The sequence below is a fragment of the Falco cherrug genome, chromosome 8 (genome assembly GCF_023634085.1).
Source record: "Falco cherrug isolate bFalChe1 chromosome 8, bFalChe1.pri, whole genome shotgun sequence".
NCBI classification, from domain to species: domain Eukaryota; kingdom Metazoa; phylum Chordata; class Aves; order Falconiformes; family Falconidae; genus Falco; species Falco cherrug.
The window spans coordinates 6,155,377-6,176,697 of NC_073704.1; the positions used below are offsets into that span (position 1 = coordinate 6,155,377).

At 50.6% G+C, this 21,321-nt stretch overlaps 1 protein-coding gene across 3 annotated transcripts in view; it reads right to left on the reverse strand.

Annotated features, from left to right (window-relative positions):
• The window catches only part of COL6A2 (collagen type VI alpha 2 chain), a 28,404-nt gene extending 12,354 nt beyond the window's left edge, over nt 1-16,050 (reverse strand). For 2 of the 3 annotated variants that reach the window (XM_027797793.2, XM_027797794.2), the window contains exons 1-22: nt 15,892-16,050; nt 11,147-11,281; nt 9,617-10,215; nt 9,019-9,039; nt 8,231-8,296; nt 7,633-7,686; nt 7,475-7,519; nt 7,264-7,290; nt 6,977-7,003; nt 6,830-6,874; nt 5,588-5,641; nt 5,141-5,203; nt 4,823-4,885; nt 3,848-3,937; nt 2,933-2,995; nt 2,460-2,522; nt 2,264-2,326; nt 1,667-1,729; nt 1,188-1,238; nt 777-812; nt 333-395; nt 23-85 (exon numbers count right to left, since the gene is read on the reverse strand). In XM_027797793.2, coding sequence (XP_027653594.2) covers nt 23-85; nt 333-395; nt 777-812; nt 1,188-1,238; nt 1,667-1,729; nt 2,264-2,326; nt 2,460-2,522; nt 2,933-2,995; nt 3,848-3,937; nt 4,823-4,885; nt 5,141-5,203; nt 5,588-5,641; nt 6,830-6,874; nt 6,977-7,003; nt 7,264-7,290; nt 7,475-7,519; nt 7,633-7,686; nt 8,231-8,296; nt 9,019-9,039; nt 9,617-10,215; nt 11,147-11,252 — 1,725 coding nt within the window. In that variant the 5' untranslated portion in view covers nt 11,253-11,281; nt 15,892-16,050. Of the gene's footprint in view, nt 1-22; nt 86-332; nt 396-776; nt 813-1,187; nt 1,239-1,666; nt 1,730-2,263; nt 2,327-2,459; nt 2,523-2,932; nt 2,996-3,847; nt 3,938-4,822; nt 4,886-5,140; nt 5,204-5,587; nt 5,642-6,829; nt 6,875-6,976; nt 7,004-7,263; nt 7,291-7,474; nt 7,520-7,632; nt 7,687-8,230; nt 8,297-9,018; nt 9,040-9,616; nt 10,216-11,146; nt 11,282-14,878; nt 15,161-15,891 lie in introns of those variants that run through there. The other variant, XM_055718463.1, reaches the window with a different exon arrangement.
• Between the last annotated feature and the right edge of the window lie 5,271 nt (nt 16,051-21,321).

Consider the following 21,321-nt stretch of genomic DNA (forward strand, 5'->3'; position numbering starts at 1 on the left):
ACACAATGGCACGGTACCGTACCTCAGGGCCAGGTTCACCAGTTGGACCACGGGGTCCAGGCTCACCTCCTGGGCCAGGGTCACCCTGGGGAAGAAGCAAAGAAGGATCAAATATTTCTCCAGCAAGGATGGCGATGCAGCTGCTGGTGTTCAGGGCTCCTCTTGACCCCCTTGTCAGACACAGCTCTGCTAAGCACGGTCACCAGCCTGCCACCGCTGAGCCTGGGGGCACGGGGTGGGCAAGGAGAGCGGGCAGCCCCATCCCCAGCACACCGCGCAGAGGTGTGGGAGGGGGACGCTGACCCTGTGGGCAGTACGGGAAGTCTGCTTACCGGTTCCCCCTTCTCGCCTTTGGTCCCTTGCAGTCCTTTTGGTCCAACCTCACCTCTTCCTCCCTGCTCGAAGGAAGGAGAAACAGATCCGGCATGGAGCACATCTGGATGTGCTCAGGCAGAGGCACTACCACTATGAGCCTGTCAAAAACACGCCTGCCTGGCCTGGGAGAGCACCCCGTAAACTGGCAGCTCAGTGCAGATTAAAGAAACAGTGTTTACATAGGCGTTAACTAAGAATCAAGAAGTTTTGCAAAACATATTTCAGATGGTTTCAAAAGCAGTTGGGCTTGGGAGATACACCCAGGCTCCGCAGCTGCAGGGAACAGCCAGGGCAGCTGCCGGCAGGACAGGCTCCTCGGCCATGCACCTGGAGGGTCGGGCAACAACTGCTCAGCATTTCAGTCAGCACAAGAAACAGGCAACGCAGACAAACACACTCACCTTGGGTCCTGGCAGTCCCTTCTCACCTTTGTCACCCTGTGAAGGGACAGGAGGGAGGGGTCAGCACCCAAACAGCACCAGCCCCACACTGTGCACACATCCATCCGAAGTCTGCAGCGAGGGACGCAAAGCCGAACAGCAGGTGTAGCTTTGGGCCGATGGTTGGGGTGGTGGGTGCAGCCACCTCCCCAGCACCTCTGCCGAGGCTGGGGTCCCTAGCACCTCTGCCGTGAGGCAGGTTCAGTCCCAGTGTTCAACCCCCTCACCCGCTTGGTGGGCTCCACGTTTTTGTGACCCCGATCATTTTTTCTCCTCCTTCTCTTTACTCCCAGGCTACCCAGCTCCAACAGCAATCTCCACCGAAACAGGTTTCCACAGTACACGCATGTGCACTGGATGAGGCACACATACCTGTGGTCCTCTGGGTCCGGGGTAGCTAAAGCCAGGTCTGCCTCTGTCACCCTTTGGTAGAAAAAAATGACCCATCAGAAACCAAACCCAGTCCTCCTGACCTGGCGATGCCAGTGACAGTCAGAACTGGTTTCATCTTCTCTTGCGGTGAGACACCACCTTCTTTCAGCTGGCCCTGAAACATTGGGACTGGCTGTGTGAAGCAAGGTTTTGCAGGGTCTTGGGGATGTCACATGCCGGGGACACCCCTGAATCTGTGCAGGGTAAGGGGTGTAAACAGAGCTGCCTCGGCCACAGCAAGACCTACATCTCTGCCCCATAGGGATGCCCAGATTTGAGCCATTCCATTTCTGAGGCATGCAAGTTTTTCAGTGGAAACCGTCTTTTTCTTTTTCTTTTTTTTTTCTTTTTTCTTTTTTATAAAAAAATAGCACACCAAAATACCCTTTCAAATGTGGAGTTGCATTCAGGTACTTTACCTTTGGTCCTGGTGGTCCAGCATCACCTCTTGGGCCCAAGTCACCAGGGTCCCCACGTGATCCCTGTAGGACAGTGGAGGAAATAGGTGAGGACGTTCCCTGTGGCTTCCCTGGCCGCACAGGGGACTGTGCTGGAAAAACCAGCTCTTGACATGATGCTGCAGGACCATATCCCCTCCTGATGAGGTTTCTGTGACAGTGCCTGATCCAGCACTTGGGTTCCTGCATCCCATAGAGCCACATGGATGTCACGGCACTACTGTGGGGTGCTGGACTGACATCCAGCCCAGGACAAATGGGAGCCCAGGGAGTCCAAGCTTTCCTCACCCCATGACCCGCTCTGATGTGTTCCCTTCCATGTTGTCATGGGAATGCCTGGGACTGGAGTGATGGAGAAGCAGGGACTCCTGGCTCCTGCAGTTTCTCCTTGCCCCAGGAAGAGCTAGCCAGGGGCCTCTGGGCTAATTTTTGAGCATCCCTGAGACAAGGTCAGGCAGGCTTCCCTCAGGAGGGACAGTGCAGCCAGCTTATGTCAGCAGGGCAAGCTCTCGCTGCAGGAGGAGGAGATGGTTACACAGATGCCCGAGGATGACTTACTATCTTGCCTGGCTCTCCCACGGCACCTGAAGGGCCTCGGGGACCTGGCAGTCCTTGGTCTCCCTGCAAAACAAAGAAAGATGCAAGAACATATGGAGGCAGGTGTGCACGAGGAGGAAATACAAGTGAGCTGCCCTGGATGGCAGCAGCACTCTCCTTCCCTCCTGGCTGTCACTAACCCCTGCTCCAGGCTTACCCTTGCTCCTTTGCTTCCAACCTCGCCAGGCAGGCCACGGGGACCTTCAGGACCAGGATCTCCCTGTGAGGAGGGCAAAGATATTATTCCTGGTCAGGGATGTCTCCAGTGTTGTTTGTGTACGTGGCACTGCTCCTTGGAGTGAGGAGGCATGATGCCATCCTCAAATCTGGCATTTTTCGGCTTGAAACACAGTGTAGGGCAGTGTGCCCTCTGAACAGGTCTCTTAGCCTTCAGCTTTGCTGCCCTTCATCGCCTCTCTGGATCAAGCCCTGGAAGAGGAGGCTGTACCTGCTGGCATCAGGGCAGACAGCAGGCACAGTGGGAGCAGAGCACCCACGCAGAGCCCACTGGGATCTGCTATTCCCAGCTCTGGTGCTGGATACTTCGTGGCTGGGCAGTGGCGCATCACACACACCAGCCCCGTGCATCTTGGGCTCATTTGCAATAGTCTGGGCAGGTGCTTTACTTACCCTTTCTCCTTTGCCCCCGGGAGTGCCTTTGCTGCCTTTCGTCCCTGGATCTCCACGTCGACCCTTGGCAGACACAGAAAGTTACATAAATGGGATGCAAAGGTGGATGCTACCGGATGGATGACACCTGGCTGCCTTGCCTTCTCCCACCCGACCCAAGAGACTTCTCCTTGCCCCCTTAGCGAGCATGCACCTGGCAGCAGGGCAGCGGGGATGCCACGCTGACACTGCTTGAGATCTTGCCTTTGGCTTTTGGGAAGCCACAGCCAGACTATTCTATCAGTGGGGTGGTCACTGCAGTGACCACAAACACTGGTGGTTCATTCCCTGAGGGTTAAACACTCTGCTGTACTTCCAGCTCATCCAGCGTTGCTTTCCCCACTGGATCTTGCACAAGGGCACAAGCCAGCTGGCCTCTGGCCTCTTGGTGCTGGTGGAGCTGTGCTGCTGTGTTCTGCCAAGGAACATCGCCTCTCACCTGCTCCCCAAATTTTGCAGTGGCCCACCACATTAGCTTGAGTCTGTGTGGCAAAATTGATGTCATGACACTGCCCTTTTCAGACAGCTCTGCCTTAATGGCCACCAGATCTCCACTCTGTGAGCTCCTGCAAGAAGGCAGCAGTTTGGGGACCTTGCAACCAAAGTGTCCCTGGGCATCCACAGAGGCATTTGTGGTTGTGTGGGAATACAGGATGCTTCTCTAAGGTGAAATGGTCAACATCAGGCTTGGGATTATGGAAGTACTGCTCTATGAAGATGGCGGAGACAAGGGGATCTGCATCTGCACATCCATCTTTTGGGATGCAGAAGGCAGGGCAGGCAGGCTAAACAGGGGACTTTCTCAGTGCTCATCCATGAAACTGCATCAGGCTCCTGTGGTGTGCCCACTGTCCAGGGACTTATTCAGACACTTACAGGCTCTCCTTTGGGTCCAGGAGGTCCTGGTTCACCTTTGCTTCCCTTGCTTCCAGCAGGCCCTTGAGCTCCAGGGTTGCCTGGAAGTCCCTTGGAGAAGAAAAAGAAACACAATTTGTCAGAAGAGAGGTCAAGGTGCACACGTGCACCTCTTCTCCTGTGCCAAGCAGTCCACCCTTGAGGAGAGGAGTGTATGAGCACAGAATTTATACTTCCACGCACCCGCCATGCCTATATGTCAATGCTATGTGCACAGGCTCCAGCCTTGGAGCAGCGTGATGCTGTGTCACCTTTCCTCCATCACCCAGTGCAAAGGCTTGTCAGCTCTTCCTTACAGCATCTGTCCAGCCCTGCCTAAAGCTGGAGGGTTACTTCAGCCTCCTCCACTACCTCTGAAATAACTGGCCATCAGCATAGCAACCTTGGGCTGTAAGGTCAAGTACAGTGGGCAAAGCCTGTGTTAGATCTCTGAGAAATTCATCATTAACTTTTACTCACATGAATAGAAACAGCCTGCAAACACTGGCATGGCCACAAACACTGAGGAAGTCATGAAACTGTAGTAGGGGAAATCACAGCCAAACAGGGCCTTTCTACCCAGGAGATGATGGGAAAAGGAGGAAAGATGCAGTGCAATGGATCAGCTAGGAATGTAAATCCTCCTAAGTGTATTTTGCTTGCTTTTCTCTGCTCAAAACCCATATTTATTTGGCTCTGGGCAGCTGCAGGGATGTTGCGCAGTCCCTTCTCCTGTTGCCTACAAAATGTACTGGTGGGGACACACATGACAGGAAAGCTCATTTGGCCACCCAGAGGCTTGTTCTTTCTCCATGCCAGTGGGCTAATTTTCAGAATCACCAGGATGCCTTGGCAAGCAGTCACCTTTGTGCTGCAGCTGATACCGCCCCAGCTCCACGCTGCATGGAGCAGACCTCAGTAAGACACTGGAGACATCTGAACGTTGCATGAACCTACCGGGCTTCCTTTTTCTCCTGGAGGTCCTGGGGGTCCGCTGCGACCAGGTCGGCCAGGATCTCCCTGAAACAGCCAGAGAACAACAGTCATTGCCTGCATCAGCAACATGTTGCCATGTACCACTGACGTGCACCATGAGGAGCCCAAGGAGCAGCGCCAGCAAGGCTCTTTCCTCAGCTCCTGTCTCTGGTGATGGGATCCACACCCCAGAGCCTGCGGGCTCCATGAGTAGCGATGGATTTAAGAGTAAACACAGGCAGCTGTCCCTGCCCATGGCCTCGGCCCACACGCTCTGCTTGCTGCTCAGAGCACTTGTACCTTTATGCCTTCATCTCCTCTTTCACCTTGGTCTCCTGCATCTCCTGGGTAGCCATCAGGGCCCTAGGGAGGGAAAGGACAAAGAACCACACATTTTGCAGTGGCAACAATATACACTTTTCCTGCAAAAAAAGTCAATTGGCTTAGAAAGTTGTTCTGGAGACTAAAACAGTGTTTCCTTGCTGCTGGTGATGACAAAAGGAGCAGCTCCTCCTCTCCATGTGGAGGGGATGGATGCTGGGGGATCCCAGCTTAGTCGCCCACGGAAAGGAGGCACAAACCCAATCAGGCTGTGCTCCCCATTCTGGGGATCCCAGGCCTAGGATCAGATCATGCAATCTGTAGGAAAATGGGCCAGTAACCTTTCGTTGGCCATCCTTATAAATGTGCAACTGATTCAGCAGCTACACAACTGATGTGCTGAATGAAAGAGTAAAGCATTCCTACCTTGTCACCGGGGTCTCCCTTGCAGCCCGGTGGTCCAATTCTCCCCAGCTTGCCCTGGAGAGATAGCATTCAAAAGAAGAAAGAGAAGCTGTAGGTGTCTGAAGGGAAAATACGGCTTTTCTTGTTAAGTTACTGAGTTTTAACATCATCTGCTGACCATACCTGTCATTAGCTAGAGAATAAATAGCAAGTGTATTCCTTAAACAGGAGTGTGCTATGCAGAAGCAAAGGGAGGAGGACAAAGTAGCTCCAGCATGGGTGTTGGTGGGAATTCAAGCATGTTCATCCCACACACGTGCCCTGGGTGATGGACACATCCCTTGAGGCTAGATTTGGCAGTCACTCACGTCCACGATTGCGCTGGTCCTTTGCCGTGCACGTTGCGCCAGAGCAGCTCATTGCGGTAACCCCGCTGCCCGGCGGATGCTGTGGGAGCTGTGACTGCCGGGCTCTGCACCCTAAAACAGCTTTGCCCGTAGTGCTTAGGCAGCTCGCCTCGGCTAGAGAGTGGTGGGGGCTGAAGGACGCTGGTGTTTTAGAGCTTCAGCAGGCGTTGGAGGCGTTATCTCACAGATGTACTTGGCTGAGCATGTAAGAAAGCGCTGAGAGCCAACCCAACGCGTGCTGGGCAGCAGACAAAGCCAGCTGAAGCCTGGCCACCTCGGGCTAGGCTGTCCCCCTGCGGCACATCTGCACGGCACACAGATCTAAGGGGGTTGTGTCCATCTACACTCACCATAGAGGGGTCAGAGGATTTCAGGGGCTGCTACAAGGTACTTGGACCTGGCTTTAGGGCTTTAATATTAAGGACAAGCAGTAGCTTAGAGATGAGATTTTGGATTCTGTGACGAAGTGCCTTGGAAAGCAAATTTCTGCGGAACACTCTGTGTGTGTGTGTGTCCTGTAGGGGTCACTAACACTCAAGACAGATATCTACACCCGGATGATCTGGCTGTATCCCCTCCTGCAGCAGGAGCACACCCCGGGTTACACATCTCGTTCCTGCCCAGAGCTTGCTGACGAAGGGCTAGCGCTTCTGTGACCTGAATTAATGCATCTCCAGCCAGCTCAAATATTTCTACAGGCCATGCAGAATGATGTGCAAAAAACTTCACAGAAACCCCGGTCAGAACAAAAAGCTACCGTGTGGGATGAGATGAACAGAACAACCTGTGGGGACCAGGCAGGGTAAAACAATGAAACATCAGGAGCAACATTACAGGGTGCTCCCGGTGCTGTTACCTTCTGTCCATCAGTGCCGTTCCTGCCTGCCAAACCAGCGGCACCCTGGGATCAATGAGGAGAAGAAGAGGGATCAGTGACATGTTAACACACACTGAAGGGTTGGTAGCTGGAACAACATGCAAGTTAGAAAATGTCCTTTCTTACCCTCCGTCCATCAGATCCAATCTCTCCCTGGGGGAAGAAGAGAACAAGAGTCAGCCAGTCTGCCTACAGCCCTCCCTCCTGTTTAGCTTGGTAAAAACATCAACACTTCACAAGATCATCAGCAATGCCTGAAGGAGACAGGCTTTGAGATGCCCCTGAAAGTCTGCAATGACACATTAATAGGGTTGTTATTCTCCTCATTACAGCTAAACTCTCCCTCTTTGTAACAGAAATGTGTGTGTCCTCTGCCAAGCACCCAGACGTCCTTTCAGTCTCTTCTTTCTCACCTTCTCTCCTTTCAGCCCCGGGACACCCTAGACAAGAAGAAAAGAAGAAAAATGCTGTGTTAGTGCCTGCCCATCGGCAGGAGTGAAGGCAGTGGAGCTCTGGGGGTCTGGGGTGCGAAATGGGCAGGTGAGGGGAAAAAGCAGAGCTCCCCCTGCTTTACCAAAGATCAACAAATGCAAAGAGCTCAGCCACTGGCTATAGGATTCTTACCTTGGGACCAGGGTATCCAATCGGACCTTCAATACCTGGGTCACCCTTAAGAAGAAGACGTGGAGAGTTAGCTTGAGCGCGGTAGAGATTTGGCCCCAGCTAATGCAAGGGCAGCACCACTGGCTGCGGCAGGGGGGACAGGACTTTCCACAACTCACCTGTCGTCCCTTCAGCCCAGGGGAGCCTGGCTCACCCATGTTCCCCTTTGCACCCTAAGGAAAGAAAAAAACAAACATAAGTCCGGACTTGGTGCTGACTGAGAAAACGGCAGTTTCTGGGAGCATCAGGCTCACTGTGACTGCTCCTACAGAGCCTGGGGCAGCGTGTCAGTGGAGTGGGACCTGCTTTATTCTGGGGAAGTCAGGGAAAGACTGTATGGGGAGGGGTGCACACAGGAGGGTGGGACACCCTGCACACCTGAGAGCTCTGCTTGTGATGGTGGGACAGTCAGAGACAACTGCTGCCTGACTCCTGTTGCCCTCAGGCACTGAAGGTGCTGGCTGTGGCTGGCACAGCTGATGCTCGGATGCCTCTCTGCACTGATGTCAATGCATCAGCCTCAGCACGGACATGAGGACACACTGGTGCTGGCTGTGTGCTCCATTCACTGCAGCATGGCAGTCTCCCAGGGCCAAGATAGATGCTGGGGAGTTATATCCCACCTGGGGGCTATGCCTGAGGTGGGATCTGGGGCATCCTACAGTGTCTGTGGCAGGCACTGGCATTATTCTCTTCCCACAGGTTAGGGCGACATACCTTCTGCCCTCGGTATCCTTTGGGACCAGGTGGACCTGCAATCTCCAGGCAGCTCATCTTGTAGCACTGAAATAAAACAAAATAAACAGGAGGTGGTTTATAAAGCCACGTGGTGGCTGCTCTGTGTGCTGAGCCAGCGTGCACCTGAAGCTCAGCTCTGCACCACGGCTCTCCACACACCTCTCCCTGTGGCCACAGTGCCGAAAGCTACTGTGGCTCCAGCTGGGTCAGAATCGGGACAGCAACAAGCAGGCAGAAAAACGCTGCCCATAAATTAAAAGCAGAAAGTTGCCACAAGCACATTCATTATGGCTTGGCTCTGGGCCTAAACTGAAAGAACAAGACTGCTAAGTGTCAGGCGAGGTGGTGTGGGCTTGCTCTTCTGGGGCGATCAGGGGATGTGCATGCCCTCTGGAGTATTGCTCCACACACTCCTCCCTATGTATGCCAATCCCTGTCTGCGTGATACCAGCAGGGCAGGAGCTTCAGCTTGTACAGCACCTACAAAACGTGCCTCCGAAGTGATGAAATGGGTCTGTTCAATAGACCTGAATTCATTGCAGGTGAGGGGGAGGCAAAGAATGAAAAGTCCAGTATGCCATTTTAACCACTGGGTAAGGGGACAGGCCCCCAGGCTCTGCAGGGATCCACAGGTGGGCAGAGCCCCATCCCATGCAGCTCGCTGCAAAACCTGCCCTGCTGCTTCGGGGCACGAGCTGGTCTTCTGTAAGTGCGGCAACTTAAATCTGTGTCATGTGGCAACAGTGTAGGAGATGCTGCTCACTCACCTCTCCGTAGGCTTCATGTTTCTGCAAAGGACAAAAGAGGAAGAACATAATCAGTTAAGGTGGTCATTCCCTAGAGAAAAACAGCATCGCACCCTCGAAGTGTGCATGACTTCAAGGGAGAGGAGGTGGTAAAGGTCCCATGACTTTAAAGATGTTCCCAGCAGAGTCCTTGGTTAACACTGTCTCACAGGTGGGGCTTCAAAGACCATGCTGATGGTGAGCCCATACCTCAGTGCTGCGCATTCTTCCACGCACCCCTGGGTGGGGACCAGGCTGGGGTATGGGTCTGGCCTTCAGCCAGAGCCGGCACTAGGGTGGCAGCCTGCCCAGACATGCCGGGAACAGAGGCACAAACCAGGGAGTGTTGGTTGAGCACCTGACTAGAGAAGCCAGAGGTGCTGAGACTCCCTTTGGCCCATAAGTGCTGAAAGGACGTAAAAAAAGAGGAGGAAAATGGAGGCTTTTCCTGGGTAGAGGTGCTCTCTAGAGCCCTGCCAAAACCCACCGTGGGGCTGCTCAGAAAGCACCTCCCCCCCATCCATGCGCTGCTTCTCTTGTCCCCCCTTATAGTCCCTGCACCCCAGGGGGCATGCCGTACCATAGCCTGGATTATCCTGTCAATGGTATTCATATCGATGTCCAGGGTGTCTTTCTGCGTGATGGCATAGTTGTTGCGGTACAGCTCGTGGGGCAGATTGGCAATCTCCCGCAGCCCCTGCTCGTAGACGTTCTTGCTGGGGGCCACTGCGAAGAGCTTGATCCCCATGTCTCGCGCCCTCTCAGCCTGCATCTTCATCCCCCCACAGGGGCTGCCAGTGACATGGCCATCGGTGATGACTATTGCAAAGTTCACACCTGAGGCCATCTGGGTCTGGATCTGCTCTGTCATGTTGGAGATAGCGCAGTCCGTGAAGGTGCCTCGGCCAAGGTAGTTGATAGCATACAGCCTGGGGAGGTATATGTCTTTGCTGCTCGTTAAAGGGCTGTAAATTTCCACCACGTCTGAGTAATGAAGTCCACCAAACTGCCAAGTGATGTAGACTTGGTTCTGGTAGAGCTCACTCTCCAGTTTATTGATGAACTCAGGGATGAATTTCTTCATTTGATCCACGAGGCTCTGAATAGGCACAGTCTGCAGGGCAATGCTCTCCGAGGTGTCAATGATGAAGTACACGTTGATGGGGCAGTTCCTCTTTTCTACATGGAGACATTTACTCAAATCATGTCAGAGCACTTCACTCATCACTGCACCCCCTTCACTGTCCCTCAGAAAGCTGGACCGAGAAGCATATATAGACAGCGTATAGAGAGCAGCACATGGATTTGTGAAGAGAGCAAACAACAGCACGAGGCTTGAAAGTCAGCTTCCTGCGAGGGTGTTGCAGCTTTTACTAATGGCTAACTTTACTAATTTGTTCCCACCTGGGTTGGAGTAAATGAGGAAACTGAGGTCTGAGTGCCAGATTCGAATGAAGAAGAGCAAGGGTATGACTTTTGCTCTGCTTGCCTGCTAGGCTGCTGCTTGCTCTCTGATTTCTAAACATTTTCAAAAAGATCATACTCAAGTGCGATACTGGAAAAACCACCAGTCCCACCTAGCACTAGCAGTAACATCTGTGTTTGGATCGGATGACTCTCCAGTGCCCAGAACTTCAAAATCCTAAGATATGCTGAGTGCTGAAGCAATCATGAAAATCTCACCCTTTTTTTTTAAAAAAGTCAGGCTGGGCACATACATCACCTCATCTGCACTGCAACTGAAAAGTGCTGAAATTGTCAAAGCGGACAATTTTCTGACATCAGGAACAGAGCTGAGCTCTGGAGACTGGCTGGTATTTGTTACTGCAGCAGCTGGGAGAAGCCGCCACTGGCCGACCCCAGGCTTTTCAATCTCCACCTCTCCTCACTCCAGTGCAAACCCAGGAAGGGGGGTTTCGGTGGAGGACAGTGTTCCCTACAGATGGATTGCTATCACAGGGCACTGCCTGTGACAGGGAAGGGACAGGAGAGGTGAGACGTGCCACTGTCAGTTCTGTGTGAGCGGACTCTACAACTGAGCATGGCCATTGTTTTCGGTGAAACTGCTGCCTACAAAGGAGAGAGACACCCAAATTATCTGGTTAAATACCTGCACAGGAGGTAGAAGTGACATCTCCAGGATCCCCATTAAACTGAGCATGGAGAGGAACCAGAGCCACACAAAGGAGAGTGGAAAAAAAGGCTTGTCGGAACATCTCAGCAGTTCTACTGGATATTTAGATGCCTGTGGGAAAACAGAAGTTACATGTTAAACACGATATGCAACCTCCTAGCTCTGCTGGGAAGACACAAAGCCAGCCAATGCTCCTTGTAAATCCTGTCTGTGAAAAACAAGACCTCTCCATCACCATGACACATCACTGGGCTGCTAATATAGATTTTTGTATTGACTTGAAAGCTAAGAAATTAAAGTATTTCCTTTATAGGAGTATGGGTGAATGATTTAAAACTGCTTTAGCTTCTCTTTCAGTCTGAAGGGAGGGATAGGGTGGTGGAGCTATGGACAGTGCATCAAGGATCTTCTGGTTTCATGGTTTCTCTCCTGGCTGCCTCATGCCTCCATAGACTCCATCACCCCCAATCCATGCAGACATATGCATCCGTGCTCCTCTCTGCCTGCTTGGCCAGACTACCAGTGAAAGCATGGAGCAGGTCCTTTCCACCTCCAACTCCCCATGCGGGTGTGGTGATGCCTGCGTACACTGGAAAACTACAACCCCCCTTCCTCAACAGTGCTGCTCTGGAGCCCACACAACCTGCGGAGTGAAGGGATGAATAAACAAGGATTGAAAAAGTGCACATCTTTAGCATTCAACCCATCACTGAGCCCCAAGGTCCAGCTGCACGTGGGAGTGTATTTTGTGTAGGGTTATGATAACTTAATCAGAAGAGAAGCTAGAGATCTAGTCTGAAAAGTTCTTGGGAACGTATATAAGTGTTCAGAGAAACCCAGGATTTGAAAGGATATTCACAGACAAAACTCAGGCCACACTTACCCACAGCAAAGAATACGGAGAAGAGGTGATGCTCACCTCTATGTCTAGAGGAAAATAGCACCAACCAGTCTGGCCCCTTGATGGCACGCAGACCAAGTGGTAGCAGAGAGGCTTTTCTGCTTGGTGATCAACTCAACGCAAACCAAAAAGGGGCACCAGTGATCTGCTTTATGAAAAGAAGGCCCGAGTACAGTCCAGAAAGAGAGCTTCTTCCTTGAATGGCATTTTTGGGTAGGTCTTGGAAGAGTCCAAGGCTTGAACGGACACTGAGAGTGCATTTCACTGCATTGGCAGTGCAGAAAGAGGGCAAGTTAGTAATGCAGCTGAGCTACTGCCTCAGTTGCATGAGAAATGACATTACTTGAAGATTACAGGCAGCTCAGCTCCCCCCGCATCTCCCTAGAGACCTCTCTCCATGTGGCAACCAGCTATTCCCTGATGGGACATTGCCCTGTTACAGCTTACACTGCAAGCTGCAGTTCATCACAGGGTTCTGCAAACTGGGTTATGCTGGAAAGGCTGGTTTGTATTAGTGCTGCTGCTATCCTCACAATAGGGACAGCCTTCCTTCTTACTAAGGCTTGTGCATATGCTAACAAGCCTGCAAGAGCCAATGCTCAGGCTGGATCTCAGATAGAAGAAGAAACCTTCACGCTCTTTGAAGATCTCCTGGGTGGATCCAAATGCTTTGGGAACATCAACTTGAGGTGCTTCACAGGCACGGCTCAGCAAAGCCCCCTGACATCAATGTGCCTCCAGCTCAGCACCAAAATGTCCCTACCAAGTAGTACATGGGTCCTTTTCCTCCCCCTCCAGCTCAGAGAGGCTGCAGAGCTGTCTGCAGAGACCCGACTGTGGCCTTGTGAAGGCCCTGCATAGGTCACTGTGGCTCAATTTTCACTGCACTGCAGAGAACAGTAAAAGTATCATATGAATAAAATACTTTAATGCTAAAGGGGTATTTCAGTTAAGATCAAGATTCCTCCCTCTAGCCTTACTACAGGCTTCACTTGTCTTGCTTGCCCTCCCCAAAGCAGAGCTGCAGGAGATCCTGATCTTTTGTGGAACACAACAGCTTCGTGCCTTCAGACAGCACCATTTCAGAGCCGGGCTTCAGTGGCGACTGAGGAAGCTGGAGACATCAGCTTTTGGAGCGGCTGGGAGCACTGGAGGCTTTGGCCAAGTGTCTGACTCACAGATCATCACGTCCCGAGTTTAACCACCTCCCTCCCTCCCTCCTGCCACATGTGTGTGAGTGGGAAAGTTGCCGCGCAGAAGAGCTGCTCTCCAGGCAGAGCCACAGCAAGCAGTTCAGCTGCATGGGCAACCAGGGCCAGCTCTGGCACAGGACTGCCCCTGCCCGCAGCCCCTGGGCTTTGAACCGAGGCAGTGAGGCACCATGGCCTTTGCTTCTACACCGGCAGAAAGTTGAAAAGCAACAGCTGGAAAGACCAGACCCAGCTCACTTCTTTGTGGTCCTGTTGCACGCAGAATGGGTGGACACGTGGGGGGTGTGTGTGTGCTGCTGGAGACTCCTCTCCCATCTAAGGGGTCTCCATGGCTGGGGTGGGTGATGGTGCCTATTTTGGCATCTTCAGAGCACTATCAGCTCTTGTGATGCTGTTACAAATCTTGTAATGTTTGAAGTTTTCCTTAAAGCCCCACCTCCTGCTGCAAAACGGTGAAATGAAATCTCAGGTTTCACCAGCAAAAGGGTGCATTTTGGACTAATGCATTTGCTGGATGTTGAAGACAATTTTTGGACACTGATAGTCCAGAAAACTAATGGGAAGAGCAGGCTGGAAGCTGACTCATTGCACTTGAATACTTGGGTCTGCCCACCCTGCTCTTCCTTGACCTTTCTCCCTCTGCAAGAACAGGACCATGATATTGTAGGAGCAAGGCCTTACAGTGACTTATCTTGAAATTTCTTTCTCTCAGTATTTGTATTGCTGAGTGATTCATCTCTTTCCCCACAAGATGCACACAAGGAAAAAACACCAGGGAACCTTGAGCAGTGATTTTGGGTCCTCTGAACAGATTTTGAGGACGCTGCTTTGCACTATCCTCCCCGCATTAAGGTCTATGCTCCTACCAAATGTCTCAGATGCTCAGCAGAAAAAAGCATGGTCTTGTCTACTGCTCCCACACTCAGACCCCAGGTGACCTGGCTGTTATGCACATAATTGCAAAATTATATGGAGTTATCTACACAGAGCCCTGCAAAAATGGTGGTCTTGCAGGAGGACCTGAGTTTTTTGCTTGTGGGTACTTCCCACCCTGACCAACTGAACCAAATGTATTATTATGGCAAACAAATGACTTGCAATGACTCTTTCAAATGTGAAAATTATTGTCAGTTTATCTGTGCTCTCACAACAGATTATCAGATTTTAATGCACCAGAAAGGTCACCTCATGTGCTTGGCCAGGCAGAACCATGGTCTGTCTTATCCCACACATCGATATTTATGATGTTCCTCCTGGTGCATGGTGCCTTTCTCCCTCAACACCACAACATCTATTATAGCTGAGCAAATCGTTCCCAGATTCACAAAAATTCAGGTTCTCTGCTCTCTAAGCTAAGTCTGCCTGCAAGGACCTTATTTAAAGCCACAAAAATCGCATTACTCTCAAGAAAGGAGAATTACAGTAGCTATGCTATATTCAGAATAATGTTTGAAACTGCACTGAAGCTCTGACACGGACCCAGTCCCAAGTCTTTTCATGGCCATGCCCAGTGGTCACTGCTCAAATGCTTGCTGAATAAAACCAGAAAAACCCCAAAATGTGTCCCATCTGGAACAGAAGATTTTATAAACGCACCTTGTCTTCCTCGTTTGCGTGCCCACAGTTTGCACGTTGCACGCGGAGGGAATTGCAGTGTCGGTTGCAGTCACTATCCAGACGTGCCCATAGTTTTAGACCCTGGGCACACCACCCAGGGTGAAAGTTTCCCCACGTCTGCTGGGGATCCAGCCCTTCTCCAGCCCTTCTATTCCAACCATCTCAGAACTTCAGCCAGGCAAAGGCCAGGCCAAAGGAAGGCTGGGGGAGGGAGGAGGAAGGGGGGGGGGCAGCTTGCCCCCCAGGGATACTAGAGCCCCTTGGAGCTTTGGCTTTGGCAGCCAGAAAGCTCCACGTACAGCACTCAAGCAGACCCCTGCCACCATAAATAAATAAATAAATAAACAAACAAACAAATAAATAAATAACTGATGACAGGATCCAAGTGCAATAAGCTCACAGGCATTTCCAAACGTGCTGTTACCCCGCAAAACAGAGGAGCTGGTGCTGATGGAACTCAGCATAACTAGGAGATGCGAATCACAGGTTTGACTAATCCGTACCTGCTGAAATTCCGAAAATCAAAGAGGAATGGTGCAGCAGAACAGAGGCTCAGGCGCACAGCAGCAGCGCAGTCCCGTGCTGCTGCTGCTGCCATCGCTTCACTGTAGCTGCTGAGGTCAACCCAGTTGTCCCAGGGAAGAATTTGGTTCAACAGGTCCCCACCAAGAGATTTCTATACCTCTGGCCCCGGCAGAGCCTGTGGCTTACGCTACCTGCACCTGGCAAACCCCCTTGGAAAATGCCCGAACTATTGAAAAGTGGAGAGCAACAGCAAAAAAATAGATTTTCTTACAGCAGGTACTGCCTGAGCACGATGTGCCTGGGATGAGCGGCTGGCGGGGCAGCCCGGGAGCTGTGCCGCCCGCAGAGCCCCCGGCTGGGATTTCAGAGCCCGGCTCTGGAAAACCCAAACCGGAGAATTCCCAGCTGGAGAACCGTCAGCCAACAGCCACCCGACCGCTCTACCAGGAGAAGAAAACTCTGCTTACCTGGAAAACGAAGTCATGGAACTCTGCTTCCCCCAACCCTCCCCAAGGCCGGGGCGCAGCGCTGGGGAGCGGCGGGACGCGGGGCGCTCCCTGCGGCGGGGGGCGAGCGGCGGGGCGCGGGGCGGAGCGGCCGCCTCCAGCCCCCTCCCTCCCGTCCCTGGCAGGCTGGAGCTGCCCTCTGTGTTCCTCCTCCTCCTCCAAAATCCGGCACAGCTTCCTCTGTAGTAGCCCCAGCCATCCACGGAGAGTCACTGTGGGTCCACCGCCACCGCGGGAGGGTCCCCTCCCACCCGCCCCCCCCCCCGGGGCAGATGCTGAGCTGGGGCGAGGCTGTCATCTTTGGAGCCGAAGGCATCTTTGTTTTCAAGGAGCTGGAAGAAGTCTCGTTTTTCCATGATGAGGCCCCTTTTCGTGGTTGGCATTGCCGCCCCACGTATTTATATCATCAAATAGCGTTCCTTTTTCTTTCCCCCTGCTGTCCTCCTCCTCCTCTTCCCATCCGAGTAACGTGTCCTGAGCGGAACAAATAGAACATTTTTTAAAAAAAGCAACTTCCATCTTGGTCTTTGCAAATATCCAAACCTTGCTCATAGTCTTCCAAGTCTGAGTATTACTATTACCTCTTTCTATTGATTCATTTCTGGGCTTTGTTTTTTTGCTGTTGTTGCCTTGGAGGTTTTTGGGGGGTGTTTTTTTAATTTATTTTTAGTTTCACAGGCAATTTTTAGCTCTGCTGAATGAAAAGTAGGGGCAAATATCCCAACAAAATATGGACAACAGCAATGACTTCCAGGAACGTGGCCTGTTATCCCTTGAGCTATGACTTTGTGTCTCCAAACTTTTGTGTAAAGGGACAGTGTGAAGGGACCAGAACCGAGCCACAGCTGCCAGAGAAGGTGACCACAGTGCAGACACCCAGGTTACCTTCTATTTCACTGTGCTGGCTCCCAAGTAGTGACCAAAGCAAAGGATTTGTCTCAGGAGATCTCAGAGTAAGCTGCTAACCCACCACTCCTGACCTACAGGAACATGTTGCTGAGGCTGTTTGTGTTTGCAAAAAACATCTGAACTAGCAGGCAAAGATAATAAACCAATTCCATGTAGCTGCTCGTGCTTATAAAGGTACATTTCTGGAGTGTCTTCTGTGTCAGCACCTTCACCCGCAGTACCCTGGTGGACATGGCAGTATTGGGTTTAGGGTTGGACTCGGTGATCTTAAAGGTCTTTTCCAAAGTAAATGCTTCTGATGCTCAAGCATCATCTATAGGGGCCACAGCCACAAGCTAGAATTTTACATGCCCGTTTCCCCGTCCATCTCAAAGCCCTGTGACAGAAGCAGGACTCATTCTGGAGCAAGGGGACGCTGAAGAATAAACACACCTGAGAAACAAGAAATTCCTCAACGACTCCTTGGAAGAGCAAAGAAAGATTTTGTGGGGCCATCGCTTTCCAGGGGCACTACTGCAGCTCTAAATGGGATGGTTTCTTTTCCTCTGGAGCATCTTTAGTGAAGAGGAGTTGTCCAGCCTCTGATGACAGCAATTTATGGGACCATACATGAGATGTCTAAGCAAAGCATTCATCTTCTGGTAATCTGGCAAACACACCACATACCAGGCCATTTCTTTCGCCTACTTTGCTGTTAAGTCCAAGTTCTGCTGCATGCATGAATACACATCAATGCTGCTTCTAATCCATGTTCACTATGTCTATTTCTAGGTGAATCTGCTGCTGCAGAAGCTATTTTTCCAGCAAGATGCTTTATCACAAACAGCTGGGCAACACATCTGTCTCCTACATTGCTGGTGAGTGCCCAAAGTGTAGAAAGGGGGAGAGCTCAGGCCCACACTTCCATATCTCCCTCTTCCTCCTCGCAGACCTGTGAATATTGTCTTTTGTCTGCAGCTTCTTGACCACAGGACCTACAGACTTTTAGCTTTGCGTGCTTCTTCTCATGTCAAATCAAAACCTTTTCCTGCAGCTTGGCATGACATACTGCTTTGTCCCCATGAGGATTCTCATGTATTTTACAAAACAGCCCCCTGTTGCATCCTTTTCCTCAATAAAAAAAGGCTAATGTGGTCTTTCTCACCTACCTAGGCATCCATTTTCATGACATCTGCAGGAATATTATCTTCCCACCCGTCACAGACGGCCACATCTAGTGAGTTCATTTCTTACGTTGCGGTGGTCTGACATACAGGCACACTGAAGCGGTAGTATGTCCTGTTTACACAGAAATTCAGGCAAAATAACCTCAAAACAAGATTATGCTCTTGTCTGGATATTTTTTACAATCTTTTTTGTAACTCGCACCATTAAAAGCCTGAGCTAGTACTCTGTAATTAAATTTTGTTCTTGTGAATGGGATGAGAATGTAGGAAGCTCTAGAGGAAAATGGACGTGGGGGAGACGACAGGACTAAAATTTTATTTACCATCTTCTTTCTTCTTTGTAAGAGGAATCAAGATGGGCAAAGACAATTCTTTTTGTGCGCAGAGATCCTCTTTTATACATAGCTCTTGCTCTCTGCGTACAGAGGTCTGTGCAGGTGAGGAATCACTGCCTTTCACTCATGGAAGCCTCATCCACTATTTCTGTCCTCCCTTTGGCTCCTTTTCCTAATCCTCAAACCGATTGCCTTTCTTTTCTTCTCCTTTCAATAGAACTGCAAACCTCATGGTAAGATTTTTGCAGAGAATGCGCATGGACGTGGATTAGTTGCTCATACTTTATGTATCTGACCTGTGTACTGGTATTGCTGCTCATGGAACACCCTATATACCGAACAGATAATTACTATTCAATTACATTTAAAATAGAGACAGAGGAAATGGAGGAAAATGAGGAGTGGAAAGCAAGAAGGAAAAAAATGCTTGATTTTCTGCTCTCCCCCATGACTCTGTATAGAGTTTGAAGTAAGGGAGTCAATCAGGCACAGACCACAGAGGGCTACTCTTTCAGTGAAATCCACTTGTAGACTTAAATGGGATTTACTGTATGTTTAGCTGTTACTTTGTAAACTGTGTAGCTGCTCTTTTTTTTATTTTAACATCTGACTTGTAACCCTCAATAAAATACAATCTCCTAGTTTTAAATCACTTACGTACATCTGAAACAGTTTTATGGGACTGCTGTCGTTCTCTGGAAAACAGCTACTGTAGTTTCTTTGTGTCTGTCTGCAATTGCATCCACCCTTCATGTGATTCTGAGTTTATACAGTGGTCTCCAAGGGTCTTGTTTCCTAAATAATGTGAAGAGAACCAAAACTGAGGCCAAGACTATTAAGTGCTTAGTGAAAGCAACTAATGCTAGTTTTCAAATATTTATAAGTATGCAGTTGATAATTTCAGCATTTTCACTGATGACAAACAGAAGGGTGGATTTTACATCCTTTCGTAGTTGCCATTTTCTCAAATTCTTGCTTCCTAACTCAATTCAGACAATGCATTTGTATTTCTGCCCCTGCAGCCGGCAAACCCCTGCTCCTCTGAGGCTCAGGGTTGTAACTCTGCCATTTGCCGTGCTGACTTCTCTCAGCACCTGAAGTACCACAGTCCTGTAGTCCCTGCAGACAAGGCTGCCTCCGGCCTTCTCACTTTCAGCCAACTCTTCCCTGTGTTTGAGCAGTGGGGCCAAAAAAGCATCTCCCCTAGTTCCTTCATTCATCACAAAATTGCCTTCAAATGATTCCAGACCCGCCTCGTGGTGGCCGTGCCCAGCCACACTGCTATCCTAGCAGGTAGTGGGGGGGTTAAACCCACTCATGAGTACTATGCGGCTGCAAGGATTCCTCCAAGTGCCTAAAGAAAACTTCACCCACCTCTTCTTCTTCATCGGGTGGGCTGCAGCAGACCCCCACTACAGCTTCACCTGCTGGTCCACTCTCTGGTCCTCACCGCCCCCAGAGCAGATGCTGGGTGCAGGCTTGGCTGGCTTTGAGGCATCCCTGGCAGGTCATGCTCATACTCGCCGGTGCTCAGGAGAAGACATCTATTAAAGAAAGAAAAAAAAAAAGAAAAAAACATTTCTTTTTCTAGATTAACCCAGGTCATGTACGTGAACAACAGCCCCCATGGTGTTTGACATTCTTGAATTGTGGTAAAATGAGACACAAAGGGGAGCCTTTCTGAAGAGAAAAGCAAATGTTCATTTGATACCATATTTTAGCAGCATTTCCTGGGATTTAAGCCATCAAAACCAACTGTTCCAGGATGTTTAGAGAGTCACCATGAACACACAAGTGCAATCTGAGGCTTTGCATACTTTTTTTGTATCTTAATATTCTGGCGTTAATTTTTAAGTCTCCTATGCTATTGCAGTTCTTATTTACTTAGCACCCCACTTCTATGCTCAGCATTTGCGTGCTTATAAATTATTGTTTGCTAACACATAGGGAAGTACTGTTTGGAGTTTCGAGAATTTTGTTTTAAACAGCCCCAAGGATTTCCCAACCTACAGCGTTATTGAAGCCTTGCCAGATGCAGACCCATATTGGTGACCATGTGGTTTTTCACTAAAGCTCAAAATCCTTAGAGGATGCTGATATCGCAGAGACTCTACTTTGTTTAAATAGAGTGGTGGGAAAAACGAGCGGCCAGAAATGGAGGTGACATCCCCCATCTCCCGGCCACTCCCATGCTGCACAGACTCCAGAGAAGCTTACGAGAGCCACCCGTAATGCATTGCTGTGGTGCAGCTTGCTTTTGCTGGTGGCCCAAGGACCCGTTTTGGTTCTGCTCTGCCCAGCAGAGGTTTTGTTATGAGACACTGCTCAAGGGAACGGCACGCTCCTGCTCTCTGTCCCAGCTGCAGGCTACCTCCTCACCGAGGCTTTGCTCCCACAGCCAGCCATGAGCCTCCTTCCCCACATTTTCTAATAATCCTCTGAAAGCATTTGTTTAGACCTCACTAGCGTGGAGACCCTTGATCTGAGTTTTATTACCCCTCTGCTCAAGATCTCCCTTCCCAGGATCAGTTTGAGTACGCTGGCTTGAAGAAACAGCAGGGATGCTCCGGGACTCCCGTGCCAAGCTGCTCTGGTTGCACATTTTCTTTGGGTCTTTGAAGTTTGTCCTTTTGAAATTGTGGCCATACTCACAAACTTGTTAATATTTTACCTTCAGTTGCTTAGTCCAAGTTTATTGTCTAGAGTCAGCTTTCTTAAGTGCCCTGACGGCTCACCACTTCTGGAGCTGCTCCCTCCCAGCAGGGTGAAAGCCCAGGGCTTCCAGATGACCACTTCTGGGTCTCTTTGCCATCGGGTGGAGGAGTCACCTCGGGTGTTTCAGTACCAGGAGGGTGCCCGGGGCTCTCCCAGAGGTGCCAGGTAGCAGCAACACCAAGTCACACATGAACCCAGCAAGCAAAAAAATGGGTGGACAGAGAGCAGAGAGAGCAGGGAAAGGATGGGCTGAAATCCTTTCTCCC